This window comes from Botryllus schlosseri, chromosome 3, assembly GCF_051294905.1.
Source record: "Botryllus schlosseri isolate E-star chromosome 3, Bs_hap1, whole genome shotgun sequence".
Taxonomy (NCBI): domain Eukaryota; kingdom Metazoa; phylum Chordata; class Ascidiacea; order Stolidobranchia; family Styelidae; genus Botryllus; species Botryllus schlosseri.
In genome coordinates, this window is record NC_137238.1 from 35,374,731 (window position 1) to 35,391,954 (window position 17,224).

Here is a 17,224-nt window from a genome sequence, read left to right on the forward strand (position 1 = left end):
TCTTCCGAATCTCACACATCTAGACTTGTGCCACCGGCTCTGTTCTTATTTTGATGTCTCCGATGGTATATGCACGAGATTACCATTTTTCACAAACCTTGTTGAGCTGAATGTGTATGGGGTAAGCTTGGATGCCGACGTCCTTTTAAATTCGATTATGGGCATGAAACATTTGAATGGTTTGTCTTTTTCACTACATATTCCTTTGCAATGTGATCCAGATTCAGAACAGAATGTGACTGAGACAAAGGACACAAATGGAAGTTGCAGATACTCTATGTTTTTGTCGAAATTGGTGACAAGTTTCCCAGGTTTAGTAAAGTTGGAACTGATATGCAGCGTAGATGCCAGAGAATGTGTTGCTGTCTGTGATCTAAATCCAATCGGGAAGCTGGCTAAACTTCGTTATCTATCTCTTCATAGATTTTCTTTGGACAATGTAGATCTGCTTGCAAAGATCCTATCCAACAACAAGAATATATCATCATTGGATCTCGGTCACTTTGAGACAGATGCTGTCTGTGATTTTTCGAAGTGTTTTGCTTCGCTACGCAATCTCATTTATCTACGACTTGCCCATGATGATTTGGAGTCTGTCTCAAAGTTCAAGGATTTGCACCTGAGTAGAAATCTTCAAAGATTCACTCTGTATTCGAAGTCCACCTTGTCAACAGCGTATATCGAGTCATTTTTAGGAGCAGTTGTTGCAACCTGTGATCTGTTCTGCATGGGCCATATTCAATGTCAAAATGTGAATGATGATGTGAAAAAGATGATTGAAAAGTACCGTAATATTTGTGAATCGAAATATCGCAACAATGTGGTATTGTCATGCAGTGATGATCGTATCAGCCAACATCCAGTGTGTCAAAGTTGGCAAGGAAGGTCATTTTCATCTGTTGCCACATACAGCCCATTTGACTTTTTAAAGATGCCTTGAGTTCAGATCAACCATCCTATTCCTGTTTGAATATTGCTCAACATTATTGATCCACCATTTTCTTTGAATTAATACTTTTCGGTGCATTTTGCTATTTCGTTCGTTTTATCGATAGTGATCAGAACCATTCTCATATGAGCTAGTTACCCGACATCTCAATTGTATGACATGGTTTGAAATTTGAGAAGAATCTAAATATGATGAGTAGTTGCATCCAATTTTCACACCCATCCAAAGTCCACCGAATAGGTTCCACTTTGATCCGTTTGGTAATTTTTATTTAATTCATGATGGCCCTTGTCACTTCCATGTCAGTAATATGCTCAATACCGCATTGGTAGTAAATAAATTTGTGTTGATGTTCACACTTTGTGATGATATTGATTTCCACATTGCGTTCCATACATGAACAATGAACATGGTTATGTTGATTTATGCTGGTATTTGCGACTGTGGTTTCTTTTTCTTACTGCATATTTGACATCTGGCCTGTTTCACATGTATTTGGTATGATTTATCAATATTCCACTTGACCGTACCTTGCAGTATCATCGAAACTCTTATAGCAAATTGATATCCGCAAATCAAAATATTTGAAAACGGGGTCTTCAATTCGTGATCATTCCGAAAATTAAAGACGCAAAATGGCAGTTTTTATGTATTGCTCAGACCGATTATTTACAGTATTAACTGTCATTCAATGCTCTGTAGAAAAATTTCCAGTCCAATTGCTGTGTAAGTGACTAATGCTAATTTAGTACCATATTGCCTCAGTGTGATTTCATCCTTTATCATGCCAAATGTGAAGCACAACATTTTCTTGATATAGTTGCCTGCAAATTACTGTCTTCGTTTTCCATTCTCTCTGAACTATCTGGAACCAGAATGATTGTGTTTTCATTTGTGCAGCAATGAACCCTGTTATCATTCATTTGCTTATCCAGCCAAGCTATCTCACTACAGTATCAGGTTGCTGAATCATTGGTATGTACTTGAGTCGTGAGAACTTTCTACTTGAGAAATATATCCAATGTTCTAAGTTTCAATTAAGGAAATATATCTCTGTACTGATAAGTTATTTTGTCATGGACCATTGTGCAATTGGTAGAAGTCATATAATGACAACTAGGGCTGGGCAAAATCGAGTACCTGAGTGATTCGATTCTGAATCACGTAAAATGCTTCGAGTCGAGTCGAGTATTCGAGTATCACTCATTATGACGTCACAACATAATGAACTATGTCAAAGTTCAAATATGTACCTTTTATGCCACCACGAAGAACATAATGCCTGTTATCCGTCACATTAATGATACTTAGGTATGTTTTCGACCATACCGACTTCATTGCACTTCTTGACAATGTTGTGGAACGATCATGACTTCGGAAATGTGTTATTTCCAGTAATGTTAGTAGCTTTGTACTATGTCTATCATGCTACGACACGGCCAATCAAGGTTTCAAGGCTTCATCAGTGGAAAATATTATCAAAACTATAATTCTTGTTAGTTCATTAACTTTCAGTTGTGAGGAGCGTACAATTTCAGTACTCGAAAAAATCGTCTTTTACTACTCGACTCGAATCATTAAAATTAATACTCGATTCAGATTCGAGTACTCGAATCATTGTGCCCCGCCCTAATGACAACGCTTCTGGCTGATTAACCGAAATTTATTCCCTGCACAAATGTAATCTTGCGCTATGGATCAAATTTTACAATACACAAAGTCTCCAATATTGCGTCACCTGAACACCAATTTAATGCAAAGATGGTCATTGTAAATGCTCTTACCTGTATCATAGCATACGCATAACATTGAATTGAGTTAGCTTGAAAAGGGTATATATCTTCACAAATCAAAATAGCCATAATTATTAGCCTACACTACAGTGGCTTCTTTATTCATGAATCACGGATTAGCATTGTGATATCTGGTTTTCTTCAATCCTAATTGTTGACATTGTGATGTCAGTTGTTATTTTTCTTTAGTATAATTTGTTAGTGGAAGTTGGGTACGTATCTGAAGGACAACTTTGTTCTGGCTAAGTCTGTGGCATTTGCTAAACAAGGATTGTTTGGACCAGCGCCAAAGTGAGAGTGAAGTAGGTAAGCTATAATAGTTGTGAACCCTGATAGGCCTATGCTTCTGTAGTATACAGAGCTGCCGGTACTGTAAAATTTCCACATCTTTCGTACTGCTGTAACGTCACAATGAGTGAAGCTAGATTACTCGGCACGACTCGAACCCTGGTACTCGATTCACCCGAGTATTCAATTCTGGCTAGCCTTAGTACGAAATGAAGATGATTGTAAAAAAGTATGAGTCCAAAACACGCTTAGTTGTATAAATTGGGTTTTTCAATGTCTATGCTCATGTATTTGTACATGTTGATTTGGAGCATAGCTTTGGATTTCATGTTTGGACTGCACACCATAGAACTAGCCCTCTCTAAAAATCTGACCTTGTTATCCTAATTCAAATAAGCGGTGCTCAATGTATCATTTCAATTGTATCATCCTTCTATTTTCAGATGATAGTGTCAAGTTGAAGCTTTTCGTTTGACAGGATTCAATAATGGATATTGTGAGCTGCTTGCCAGATGAAATCTGGTTGAAGATTCTCGAATACCTACCACTGCATGACCGTTTTGAATGGGTCAAATTTACGAACAAAAGGTTTTTTCGCCTTGCTGGCGACATATCTGCATTCCAAGATCTCGATTTTCATGGATGTAGTTATGTATCTGACGATCAGTTTTTGAAAATAATCAATCGTTCGAAGGACAGTGTGAGATTTTTGACCTTCCGGGACTGCGCTTGGTTCTCGAATCAAATCTGCACCACCATGCCCAGATTGAAAAATCTTGTTACACTGGATATATTGGGATGTTTCTTGAGTAGCGAAACATTACACAGTCTACTTGGTGCCACATGCTCTATAAAAAGATTGGCTCTATCCACTACGGAACTGGTCATGACAGATTTTTGTCGGTTGCAATCGAAATGCGGATTGTCACTTCGAGTCTTGCATGTGGAACTGCTTCATGATCCCGGAAAACTCTATAGTAGCCGGACCAGAACGGTGTTCAGGAATTTTATTAATACATGCTGTCATTCTAAACCACACCGCGTTTCAGTTCAAACGCTCAAGCATTTGGATCGGCGAGAGATCAAAAATATTTTCCGGGAGACAAATCTTAAGGTATGGAGAGCATCCACACAAAGAGTGGAGATACTAATTGCTGTTCCTTCACATCAAGATGGCAGTACTCCTTGCTCGCGGGACGAACATTATGATGACCTATCTTTACCTGAGGCAGTTTTTCTAAATCGCAGTATTTCGAAAGTCACACATCTGTACTTAGGCGACCGCCGCACTCTTTTAAATTGTGAATTAAAGGGTTTATGTATCAAATTACATTCCCATTACATTCCAAATTACCTTGTGGAGCTGAATGCGTGTGGAATCGACATGGATACTAACATGTTCCTATTATCGATTATGGACTTGAAACATTTGAAAGGTTTGTCGTTTCCTCTCCATCTTCCTTTACCATGTAAGCCGGATCAAAATCGGAATGTATTGAATTTTACGACAACTGAGACAAGGGACTCAGATGCAAGTTGCAGTTATTCGATATTTTTGTCGAAATTGGTGAAATATTTCCCAAATTTGGAAAAGCTGGAAATGAGGTATCGCAGGGATGCCCAAAAATACACTACTGTCAGTGATTTGGAAGCGATTGGCATGTTGGCCAAACTTCGGTATCTATCTCTACATAGATTTCCTTTGAACGATGAAGATCAGTTTGCAAACATCCTCTCAAAATGTACGAATATAGCATCATTGGATCTCGGTTACTTTGTGACTGATGTTGCATGTGAATTTTCTAAGTGTTTTGCTTCGTTACGCAATCTCATTTATCTACGACTTGCCCATGATGATTTGGAGTCAGTATCGAAATTCAACAATTTGCACGTGGGCAGAAATCTTCAAAGATTCACTCTGTATTCAAAGTCCACCTTGTCAGCGGCGTGGATCGAGTCATTTCTTGGACCGATTGTTGCAACCTGTAATCTGTTCTGTATGTGTCATATCGAATGTAAAACTGTGGATGCAGATGTTAGAAAGCTAATTTCAGAATACCAGAACATTTGTGATTTGAAATACCGAACCACGGTGATATTGTCATGCAGTGATAATCGTATTAGCCAACATCCTGTGTCCCAAAGTTGGCATGGCCGCTCGTTATCGCATGTTGCCTCATACAGCCCTTTTGACATTGTAAAAAAACCATGAGTTTAATGGCAGGCCGTAGCCAGCTGACAAATATGAGAAGTGGAAATGAATGGATGGGGAATGGCGATTTTTTTGAGTTTGCTGATATAGCATTAATTCGTTTTCCCCTTTCTGTAGACACTAAACATATCTGCAGTCCAAGATCTTGATTTTTTGCGGATGTAGTTATGTATCATACGACATGTTTTTGAATCCAATCCATTGTCAAAATGTGGATGCCGGTGTTAAAAGGGTCATTGCGAAGTATCTGAATATTTGTGAATCGAAATGTTGTATTGTCATGCTGTGATGATTGTTACAGCCAACATCCGGTGTATCAAAGTTGGCAGGGTAGGGTGTTTTCATCTGTCGCCACATACAACCCTTTTGACTTTCTAAAGATGCCTTGAGTGCAGATCAACGTGTACACCATCATATTTCTGTTCGAATTTTGTTCTACATCATTGAACCGTCATTTTCTTTGAACTACTTTTCGTTGCATTTCGTTATTTCTTTCGTTTTATCGATAGTGATCAGAACTATTCTCATATGAGCTAGTTACGCGACATTTCAATGGTATGACATTGTTTAAAATTTATGGAGGTTCCAAATAGGATGAGTAGTCGCATCCAAACTTTCACACCCGTCCAAAATCCACCATATACGTTCCACTTCGTAAATTTTTATCACGATGGCGTTGTCTCTTCCATGTCAGTAATATGTTCCTTACCGCATTGGCAATAAATAAATTTGTGTTGATGTTGACACTGTGCGATGGTATCGATATCTATATTCCGTAACATACATGAACATGGTTAGCTTGATTTCTACTGTTATTTGCGTCTGTGGTTTCTGAGTCTTTCTGCACTTTTAACATCTTGCCAGTGTCACATGTATTTGGTATGATTTATCATTATTCCACTTGACAGTACCCTGCGGTATCATCAGAACTCCTATAGCAAATCGATGTCCTCAATCTCAAAATATTTGTAAACACTGTCTTCAAATCGTGATTCTTCTGAGTATTCAAGTCGCAAAAAAGCAGGTTTTATGGATTGCTGGGATCGATTATTGACAGTATTAACTCTCATTCAATGCTCTCTGGAAAAATTTCCAGCTTAATTGCTGTGTAAGTGACTATGCTAATTTCGCACCATATTGCCATATGCCAAATGTGAAGCACAGCATTTTCTTGACATAGTTGCCTGCAAATTACTGCCATCATTTTCTATCCTATCTGAACAGCTGTGTTTCTCAATTCAATATCTAGTACCAGAAGTATCGGTTTTAAATTTGGGCATAAATAGACCCTGGTATCATTCGTTTGCTAATTAGGCCAAGGCATCTCATTACTGTATCAGCTTGTTGAAGTACCAGCAGCGGAAATCATTGGTATATACCACGGTCGTGAGCCGTTGCTACTTCAGAAAAATATCCAATGTCCACAGTTTCAATTAAGGAAATGTATCTCTGAACTCATGAGGTATTTTGTCATTGAGCATGGTGCAATTTTTGGAAATCCCATTGGACAACGCATATGACTGTAGCCATAATTATTACACTATGAGTGAGTTTTTATTCACGACTCCTGGATTAGCATTGTGATATCAAGTTTTAATTGGTGTTTATCGTTGACATTGTGATATCGGCTATTGTTTTCCTTTATTAGATGTTGTTAAGTTGGATTCATCTGCGAAGGACAACATTCTTCAGGATAAGTTTGTAGGATTTACTAATCACGGAGCGTTTGGACCAATGCCGAAGTGAGAGTGAAGCAGGTAAATTATAATAATTGTGAATACTGATAAGCCATTGGTTCTGGAGTCTGCATTGCTGCCCATTAGCACTGCCTTATTCATAGTATTCTAAAGTTAGCTTTGTAAAGCTGGGCTACTTGTCAGTGATGCCCGTGTTTGATCTCCCTATTGAATGCTTCCACTCCCTATGCTGTGTCACAGGCCGCAGGTCAGTTATTGAATATGTAGCAGATCTTTGGTAATCCTAATTGACTATTTTGTCATGGTATCCCCTCAGAGCATGTGTCCTACTAGGTATAACTGTAAGGTTGTGTTGCTCCTATGGTTGGCTACTTATATGTTTTGATATTATTGCCACCTCCACTCAAACATGCCAGCCAGACTTAAAATCTAGGTAACGGTACCAAGTTTCAAATCTAGGTAACGGTACCAAGTTTCAACTCGGACAAAGTCACAATATGAGGTAGGGTCGCGCACAAGGATTCCAGTACTCTAATCTGAATTCAATAACGATGCTCATGATCCGAGTCTAGTAGTAAGAGATGAATTTTTCTGGTACTAAAATTATAAGCCCCTATCACCGCTAACTTTTAATTTATCAGCAAAACTTATAGTCACCACTGCCATAGTAATTTCCAATGTGGAAGGCTTGAATCTCGTTATTACAGCATACTAAACATCCAGCATGTATTACAAAGATACAAATTACTGTGATGTGGTGTACAACTGGCATTGTATTCTTTTCACATCTTTCCTACTTTTTAGACGTTATAATCAGTAAACTCTAATACCCGCTTTAGGATCAAGTCACTGCAGTACTCGCTTTTGCATAGCCGCAGCACAAAGTCACGATCACTGGGAAAAAGTATTAAACCAAAACACGCTTAATCGTATAAGTCGGATTTTTAGCTCACAATGGTGACTTGACTACTTGATGATTTGCAATATAGCTTAGGATTGGTGCACGGACTTCCTACAGTTGTGCTGACTTTCTCTAAAAATTAGCTCTTCGTTCCGTATTCAAGTGCTCGATTTATCATTGCAATTTATGCAGAGTATCGTATCGTGTCACGATTCTATTTTCAGACGATTGTATAAGTTGAAAATTTTTTCTGTACAGACTCCATGATGGATGTTGTGAGCAGCTTGCCAGATGAAATGTGGGTCAGCATTCTGGAATACCTACCCGTACATGACCGTCTAGAATGGGTGAAATTTACAAACAAAAGATTTCTTCAGCTTGCTGGCGATATTCGTACGGTCCGAACTCTAGATTTTGAAGGATGTAGTTATGTATCAAGCGATCAGTTCTTGACGATAATCAATCGCTCAAAAGACATAGTGAGATTTTTATCTTTCCGGGATTGTGCTTGGTTCCCGAATCAAATCTGCACCACAATTCCAAGATTGAAAAATCTTGTGACGTTGGATATATTAGGGTGTTTTTTGAGTAGCGAAACGTTACGCAGTCTACTCCGCGCCACACGCTCCATAAAAAGATTGGCTCTATCCACTACAGAACTGGTCATGAAAGATTTTTGTCGCTTGCAGTCAAAGCGTGGATTATCGCTTCGAGTCTTACATGTGGAATTACTTCACGATACCGAAACAATCTGTAGTCAGGAAACCAGAACGGTGTTAAAGGATTTTATCAAGACATGCTGTCATTCAAAACCACACTGCATTTCCGTTAAAACGCCCAAGCATTTGCCTCAGTACGATTTTCAAGGTATTCTAATAGATGCAAACTGTATGGCGCATCGGGACTTTGTCCACAGTGTGATGAGGGAAGATTATGCTGGAACATACCAAAATCAGATGCTGATTGCCTTTGCTTTACATCGTCACGGCAGTGAACTGTCGTCAGGTTGCTTAGATGAAGCCCGGGTGCTGTGTCTTCCTATGCTGTTAAGACATAAGAGCGTATGCGCATTTTGTTATTGTGAAGGGCAATGCCTGCCAATAACATTACATGAGCTGGAGTATCTTATTTGCTCGCGTGATGAGTATTTAGATTGTGGAAATTACTGCGATCCAAATTCTGTCAAGGCAGTTTTGCAAAGAAGCCGCATTCCGAAGCTCACTCATCTAGACTTTGGAAGACGGTTCGATTCTTGTTTTGGATCCCTCGGTTGCATATTCAGTAAATTACCCTCTTTCACAAACCTTGTCGAACTGAATGTTAGTGGGTTGGACTCGGATGCTAACATGCTTCTGGTTGCGATTATGGGCATGAAACATTTGAACGGTTTGTCATTCTCACTTCACCTCCCTTCACAATGTGACCCAGATGCAAAGCAGACTGTAATAAATATAACGAAAACTGAGACAAAGGATGCAAATTGCGGATACTCGATACTTCTATCAAAATTGGTGACGAATTTCCCAGGTTTGAAAAAGTTGGAACTGACCTGTAGCGTGGATGCTAGAAAATGTGTTACTGTCAGTGATCTGAATCCAATTGGAATGCTGACCAAACTTCGTTATCTTTCTCTACATAGATTTCCATTGGATAATGTAGATCAGCTTGCACAGATCCTATCCACCAACATAAAGCTAGCATCATTGGATCTCGGTCACTTTGAGACTGGTGTTGTCGTTGATTTTTCAGATTGTTTTGCATCGCTTGATAATCTCGTCTATCTACGACTTGCCCATGAGTAGAAATCTTCAAAGATTCACCTTGTATTCAAAGTCCTCTTTGTCAGCAGCGTGGATCGAGTCGTTTCTGGGACCGGTTGTTGCAACGTGCGATCTGTTTTGTATGTGCCATATCGCCTGTAGAAATGTGGATGCAGAAATTGAAAAGGTCATTGAAAGATACCGCAATATTTGTGAATCGAAATACAGTAACAGGGTGATATTGTCATGCAGTGATGATCGTATCAGCCACCATCCAGTGTGTCAAAGTTGGGAGGGACGGTCATTTTCGTCCGTCGCCACATACAGCCCTTTTGACTTTCTAAAGAAACCTTGAGTGGAATCATACCGATATCATTGTTCTGTTTTGAATTGCGTTCTGCTTGAGATGTGATCGAAATGTTATTTCCTTTACTGTGAATGTAAATCTGATTTCATGATAACTCTTGCGTTTTTCCATATATATCAGAACGATATTGACGCTGGCGTACTATCCATGATGCCAATTGTATGACATGATTCATAATTCGAGATGGATCAAATGTGAAGAGTAGGTAGTTGAATCGAAATTTTCATAACCCTCCACAACTGATGACGAATATGATTTGCAGTAGTTCACTTAAGGCTAGATTTTTATTCTTCTCCTGATGGCCCTATAAGTTCCGTGTCAAAATATGATTCACTGTAACGGCAGTTGATAAATTTATGTTAGTCTTATGGTATTAACCACTACCTACAATATCAGCTACCGGTATTGCAGTTGTGATGCATTCAGGTGGCTGTGTCTGAAACGCTAACAATTGTGTCGCATGCACATTTGACATCTTTTATAGATTCAGTCACATAAATTTCATTCTGTGTATGAATGCAAATGGGCGTTTTGTTCTGGGTGGATCACTTTACATATTATGGAGATCCTTTGCCAAATTGAAGTCCAAATGCTGATGGCAAAGCATTGAACATTTCTTTTGTTGTTTGTATCATTATAAGTTAACAGTCATTCATAATGGATTTTTATTTGCAAATTTTACACTGCGTGATAGTATTGATTTCCACATTCCACTTCATACATGAACACTGTTATGTTCAATATTTCTCTTATTTTTGGTACCACCTGTTGTTTCTGTTTCTGACTGTTTGCGTATTTGACATCTTGCTAGTTATCACATGCAATGGGAATGATATATCATGATTCTAGCTAATGGTACCTTGCAATATCATTAAATAGGGCATGACTTTGATTCAGACTGAAAAACTCCTCTGACAAGACGATGTCTGCAATCTCAAAATATTTGAAAATGGTGTCTTCAAATCTTGATCGTAATACTGAATATTCAAGTCACAAAATTGCAGATTCTGTGTATTGCTCGGGAGGCTGAATTACATTGACACAGTATTAACTCTCATTAGCTCATAAGAAACACTTCAAATTTGAATATCCTTTATGAAATTAAGTTCAAATACTGAGGCAAACGCAAAGAACATGGTCCACGGTATTGGTGTCACCGCAGATATGGTATTAAATAAGTTGACCATCTTGAGTGATGGAATTTCATTTGCAATGTTGACACCGTGTGATAGTGTTGATTTCTACATTCTACTTCATTCATGAACACTGTAGTGTTGATTATTGCTGTTATTTCCGCCCGCGGCTTCTGTTTTGACTAGAAATTTGGCAACCTACCAGTTACTGGTATGATTCATCATTATTCTACCTGGCGGTACCTTGCAGTATTATCAAGTATGGCTTGATTTTGATGTAGTGTAAAAACTCCTATACAGTAACTAAAAAGTGTCTTCAAACCGTGATCCTTCTCCTTGACATTCAAGACGCAAAATTGCAGTTTTTCTATATTGCTCGGACTGCTTATCTACAATTACACAGTATTAACTCTCATTCAAAGCTAGGTGGAAAAATTCATAAATTACTCAGCCTAATTACTGTATAAGTGACTTATGCTAATTCAGCACCAGAATGCGTCAGTGTGATTTCATCAGTTCATCATGCCAAATGCAAAGCACTGCATTGTCTTTCCATACTTTCCTTCCCTGTGACTAATATTTTATTGATGACTCCTGACTTGGCATTGTGATATCAAGTTTTCTTTGGTGTTAATTGTTGACATTGTGAAAACAGCTAATATTTTTCTTTGTTGACAGAAGCTACTGAGTTAGATGAGTCTACGAAGGAGAACTTTCTTCTGAATTGAATAAGTCTGTGGCATTTGCTAATCAAGGATCGTTTGGACCAGTGCCGAAGTGTTAGTAAAGCAGGTAAACTACATTTAATAATCGTGACTCCAGATAGGCCATTGTCCTTTGTTCTACAGAGCTGCCTAGTAGTACTGCCTTTTTCAGAGTATTGTAAAGTTAGCTTTGTAGTGCTGGGCTACTTGTCAGCGATGGCCGTGCTTCACCTCCTTATTGGATATTGTGACTCCCTATGTATATATATATGTAGTAGTGTAGTGTCACAGGCCGCCCTGACTGCTGTATATTCAGTTGTTAAATATGTGCCAGATCTTGTGTAATCTGTATGACCTATTTAGTCATTACATGTCCCTAAATCTGGTTCCGTAGGTGGTATTTCTCTAAGGTTGTGTCGAACATTTGGCTACTAACTGGCATTGATAATATTTTTATCACTTTGGAGTATTTCACAGTTAAAATCTAGATTACAGTGCTGGTACTAATTTTCATCTCGAGCAAAGGCACAGTAGATAGGCACAGATAGGGCGGGGCTCAAGGATTCGAATCGTCGAATTTGAATCTGAGTCATTTCTGGGACCGGTTGTTGCAACTTGTGATCTGTTCTGTATGTGCTATATCGAATGTCAAAATGTGAATGCGGCTGTGAAAAAGATGATTTCAAAGTACCAAAATATTTGTGAATCGAAATATCCTAACAACGTGGTATTGTCATGTAGTGATGATCGTATCAGCCAACATCCAGTATGCCAAAGTTGGCAGGGAAGGTCGTTTTCATCTGTTGCCACATGCAGCCCTTTTGACTTTGTAAAGAGACCATGACTGTGAATGGTACCATAACTTGACGTCATGTTTCTGTTTAGAATTTTGTTTCATTCAGCTTTCGTCTGAACTTTGAAATGAATATATAATCGATTTCATATACCGGTACCTCTTTCAACTTATCCATGATGCTCAGAGCCTAGGTCATGCGGGCTAACTTCTCACCATGTCAATTGTATGACAATTGTATGTCAATTGTATGACATAACTCGGCATGTATGAAGGATCCAAAGTATAGTAGGTTGTTCGATAGAAATATCTACACCCCTCCTGATATCACCGAATATGATCCGATGTGATCCACTTTGTGAATTTTAATTGAATTCCTGATGGTCGTGTTAACCTTCATGTCATTAATTTATTTCCGTATACTGTATAGCTCATAATTTCATATAATAGTTTTGTAGTTTGAGCTTGTTGCCAGTTTTTCAACTGTAAAGATTTCACAATGGATATTGTGTGCAGCTTGCCTGATGAACTGTGGATAAAGATTCTTGATTATCTCCCGGTACATGACCGTCTTGAATGGGTGAAACATACAAACAAAAGATTTTTTGAGCTAGCCGGAGATGTCTCTGCTGCCCGAAATCTTGATATTCAAAAATGCAGTTATGTGTCCAATGACATGCTTTTGGAAATACTCAATCGTTCAAAATACAGTTTGAGATATTTATCTTTCCTGGACTGCGCTTGGGTGGGTGGAAGTGAGTGGGTGGTGTCGTTATTTCTGTCGTTTCATCGATAGTGCTCAGAGCTATTCTAATGTGGTCTAGCAGCTACCGGGCATGTCAATTGTATGTGATGGTGTACGATTTGAAAAGGATCAAAATAGGATAAGTACGGTAGTTTCATCCAAATTTTCACACCGATCCAAAAATCCACCGAATATGAATCCGCTGTGATCCATTTGTTCCATTTTCATCTAATTCATGGTTGCCTTGTCACTTCCATGTCTGTAATATGTTAATTACTGCATTGGCAGTAAATGAATTGGTGATGATGTTTACAGTGTGCGATTGTATTGATTTCCACATTCAGTTCCATACATGTAGATGGTTATGTTGATTTTTGCTGTTATTTGCAACTGTGGTTTCTGTGTCTTTCCGCATATTTAACATCTTGCCAGTTTCATATGTATTTGGTTTGATTTATCGTTATTCCACTTGACAGTTCCTTGCAGTATCGTCAAAACTCCTATAGCAAATCGATATCAAACCACATCTCCTCAAGGCTCTGTGGATATAAAGCTGTATCAGCTGTACCAGCTGTATCAGCTGTATCACTCTGTGGATATAAAGCTGTATCAGCTGTATCACTCTGTGATCATTGCATCTCCTCAAAGCTGGGGTCGTAGGTGATATTTCTGTGAGGGTATGTTGAATATTTGGCTGCTAACTGCTATTGTTGTTATACATTGTAATATTTCAGTTTCATAACCTAGATTACGGTACCAATTTTTACCTTGAGCAAAGGCGCAAGGCTTGGCACAATGATTTGAATACTCGAATCTAACTCAGGTAATAATGCGAATGCAATCTAGTCGGGTAGTATGATTTTATTTCGAGTACATGTACATGTCGAGGGAAAAATGTGTTGATGACACTCTACTATGGTATTGATATCCACATCCCGTTGCACACATAAACATTGTTATGTTGATTTATGCTGTTATTTGCAACTGTGGTTTCTGTTTCTTACTGCATTTTTAACTTACTGCGTACTGCTGTAAGTCACAATGAGGAAGCTAGATTACTCGATTCACGCAAGTATTCGATTCTGGCTAGCCTTAGCACGAAATCAAGATGATTGTAAAAATGTATTAGTCCAAAACACGCTTAGTTGTATAAATTGGGTTTTTGAATGACTATGCTCATGAATTTGTACATTTTGATTCAGAGCATAGCTTTGGATTTGATGTTTGGACTGCACACCATCAAACAAGCCTTCTCTAAAAATCTGACCTCATTTTCCTAATTCAAATGAGCTGTGCTCGATGTATCATTTCAGTTGTATCACCCTTCTATTTTCAGATGATAGTGTCGAGTTGAAGCTTTTCGTTTGACAAGATTCAATAATGGATATTGTGAGCAGCTTGCCAGATGAAATGTGGTTGAAGATTCTCGAATACCTTCCACTGCATGACCGTTTTGAATGGGTCAAACTTACAAACAAAAGGTTTTTTCGCCTTGCTGGCGACATATCTGCAGTCCAAGATATCGATTTTCGCGGCTGTAGTTACGTATCGAGCGATCAGTTTTTGAAAATAATCGATTGTTCAAAAGACAGTGTGAGATATTTATCTTTCCGGGACTGTCCTTGGCTCTCGAATCAAATCTGCACCACCATGCCGAGATTGAGAAATCTTGTTACACTGGATATATTAGGGTGTTTCTTGAGTAGCGAAACATTGCACAGTCTACTCCGTGCTACGCACTGCCTAAAAAGGTTGGCTCTATCCACTACGGAACAGGTCATGGGAGATTTTTGTCGGCTACAGCCAAAGTGTGGATTGTCACTTCAAGTATTGCATGTAGAATTTCTTGAAGATCCCGAAACATTTTACAGATTCGAGTCCAGTATGGCGCTAAAGAATTTTATCGAGAATTGTTGTCATCCAAAACCACAATGCGTGTCAGTTGAAACGATCAAGGATTGGACTCTTTTTGATTGTAGGGATATTTTCATAGAGCCAAATCTTGACAATCATCGAGGCTCCAGCCAATTAGTGATGAGGAAACATTATACTGAAACGTACGAAAATCATTTACATGTTGCCGTTGCTTTACATCAAGATGGCAGTGCTCTGACGACGGGTTGCTTAGATAAAGCCAGGGTACTTTGTTTCCCTAATTGGTTGACGGAACTCGATTTTTATGCGACATGTTGTTGTGATGGACGTCCCCTCCCTAACACTCTATATGAACTTGAGTATCTGGCTTGCTCAAGCGACAATGAATTTTATGATCCTGTCCCAGGCCATTCTGCCGAAGACGTTTTACTAAATTGTTGCATTCCTAATCTCACCCATCTAGACTTGGGTAGATGGCGGCGGTATTCTGGTGTCACCAAGGGTATATGCAGGAAATTACCATTTTTTACAAACCTTGTTGAGCTGAATGTGTGGTGGCTGGACTTGGATGCTAACATGCTCCTATTTGCAATTATGGGCATGAAGCATTTGAAGGGTTTGTCGTTTTTGCTACATATTCCTTTACAATGTGACCATGATCCAAAGCAGAATCTAGTGAATTTTACGGCAACTGAGACAAGGGACACAGATGCGAGTTGCAGATATTCAATATTTTTGTCAAAATTGGTGAAAACTTTCCCAGATTTTGAGAAGTTGGAAATGATGTGTAGCATGGATGCCAGAAAATGCGTTGCTGTCAGTGATTTGGAACCGATTGGGATACTGGCCAAACTTCGTTATCTAACTCTACATAGATTTCCCTTGGACGATGTAGATCAGCTTACGAAAATCCTATCCAAGAGCACGAAAATAGGGTCATTGGATCTCGGCCACTTCGAGACTAATGATGTCTGTGATTTTTCAAGGTGTTTTGCTTCATCACGCAATCTCGTTTATATACGACTTGCGCATGATGATTTGGAGTCTGTCTCAAAATTCAAAGATTTGCACGTGAGTAGAAATCTTCAAAGATTTTCTCTATATTCGAAGTCCACCTTGTCAGCAGCGTGGATCGAGTCTTTCTTGAGACCAGTCGTTGCAGCCTGCAATCTGTTTTGTATGGGACACATCCAATGTGAAAATGTGGATGAAGATTTGAAAAAGATGATTGCAAAGTACCAAAATATTTGTGAATCGAAATATCGCAACAACGTGGTATTGTCATGTAGTGATGATCGAAGCAGCCAACATCCAGTCTGTCAAAGCTGGCAGGGAAGGTCGTTTTCATCTGTGGCCACATACAGCCCATTTGACTTCCTAAAGATGCTTTGAGTGCAGAACAACCATCCTATTCGTGTTTGAATATGGTTCAACATTATTGAACTGCCATTTTCTTTGAATTAATACTTTTCGTTACATTTCGTTATTTCTTTCGTTTTATTGATAGTGATTACAAACTATTCTCATATGAGTTAGCTACCCGACATTTCAATTGTATGACATGGTTTTAAATAATGGAGGATCCAAATAGAAGGAGTAGTTGCATCCACATTTCCGCTCCTATTCAAACTCCACCTAATATGATCCACTGTGATCCATTTGGTAAATTTTTATTTAATTCATGATGGCCTTGTCACTTCCATTTGAGTAATATGTTCATTACCGCATTGGTAGTAAATTAAAATGTATTGTTGACACTGTACTATGGTATTGATATTTACATCCCGTTCCATACATAAACATTGTTATGTTGATTTATGCTGTTATTTGTAACAGTGGTTTCTGTTTCATACTGCATTTTTAACATCTTGCCAGTTTAACATGTATTTGGTATGATTTATCATTATTCCACTTGCCAGTACCTTGCAGTATCATTAAAACCCACATGGCAAATCGATGTCCGCAATCTCAAAATATTTTAAAACAGTGTCTTCAAATCGTGGTCCT

At 38.6% G+C, this 17,224-nt stretch overlaps 2 protein-coding genes across 4 annotated transcripts in view; both read left to right on the forward strand.

Annotated features, from left to right (window-relative positions):
• LOC145435142 (uncharacterized) overlaps positions 1-17,224 on the forward strand; it is a 126,086-nt gene that overhangs the window by 82,321 nt on the left and 26,541 nt on the right. The window contains exons 1-2 of one of the 3 annotated variants that reach the window (XM_080312427.1): positions 6,393-6,999; positions 8,099-11,892. In XM_080312427.1, coding sequence (XP_080168553.1) covers positions 8,104-9,642 — 1,539 coding nt within the window. In that variant the 5' untranslated portion in view covers positions 6,393-6,999; positions 8,099-8,103 and the 3' untranslated portion in view covers positions 9,643-11,892. Of the gene's footprint in view, positions 1-6,392; positions 7,000-7,398; positions 11,893-17,224 lie in introns of those variants that run through there. The other 2 variants (XM_080312429.1, XM_080312428.1) reach the window with 2 other exon arrangements.
• LOC145435139 (uncharacterized) overlaps positions 2,586-17,224 on the forward strand; it is a 29,114-nt gene continuing 14,475 nt past the window's right edge. The window contains exon 1 of the mRNA XM_080312423.1: positions 2,586-3,048. The gene's annotated coding sequence lies outside the window, so the exon portion shown is untranslated. The remainder of the gene's footprint in view (positions 3,049-17,224) is intronic.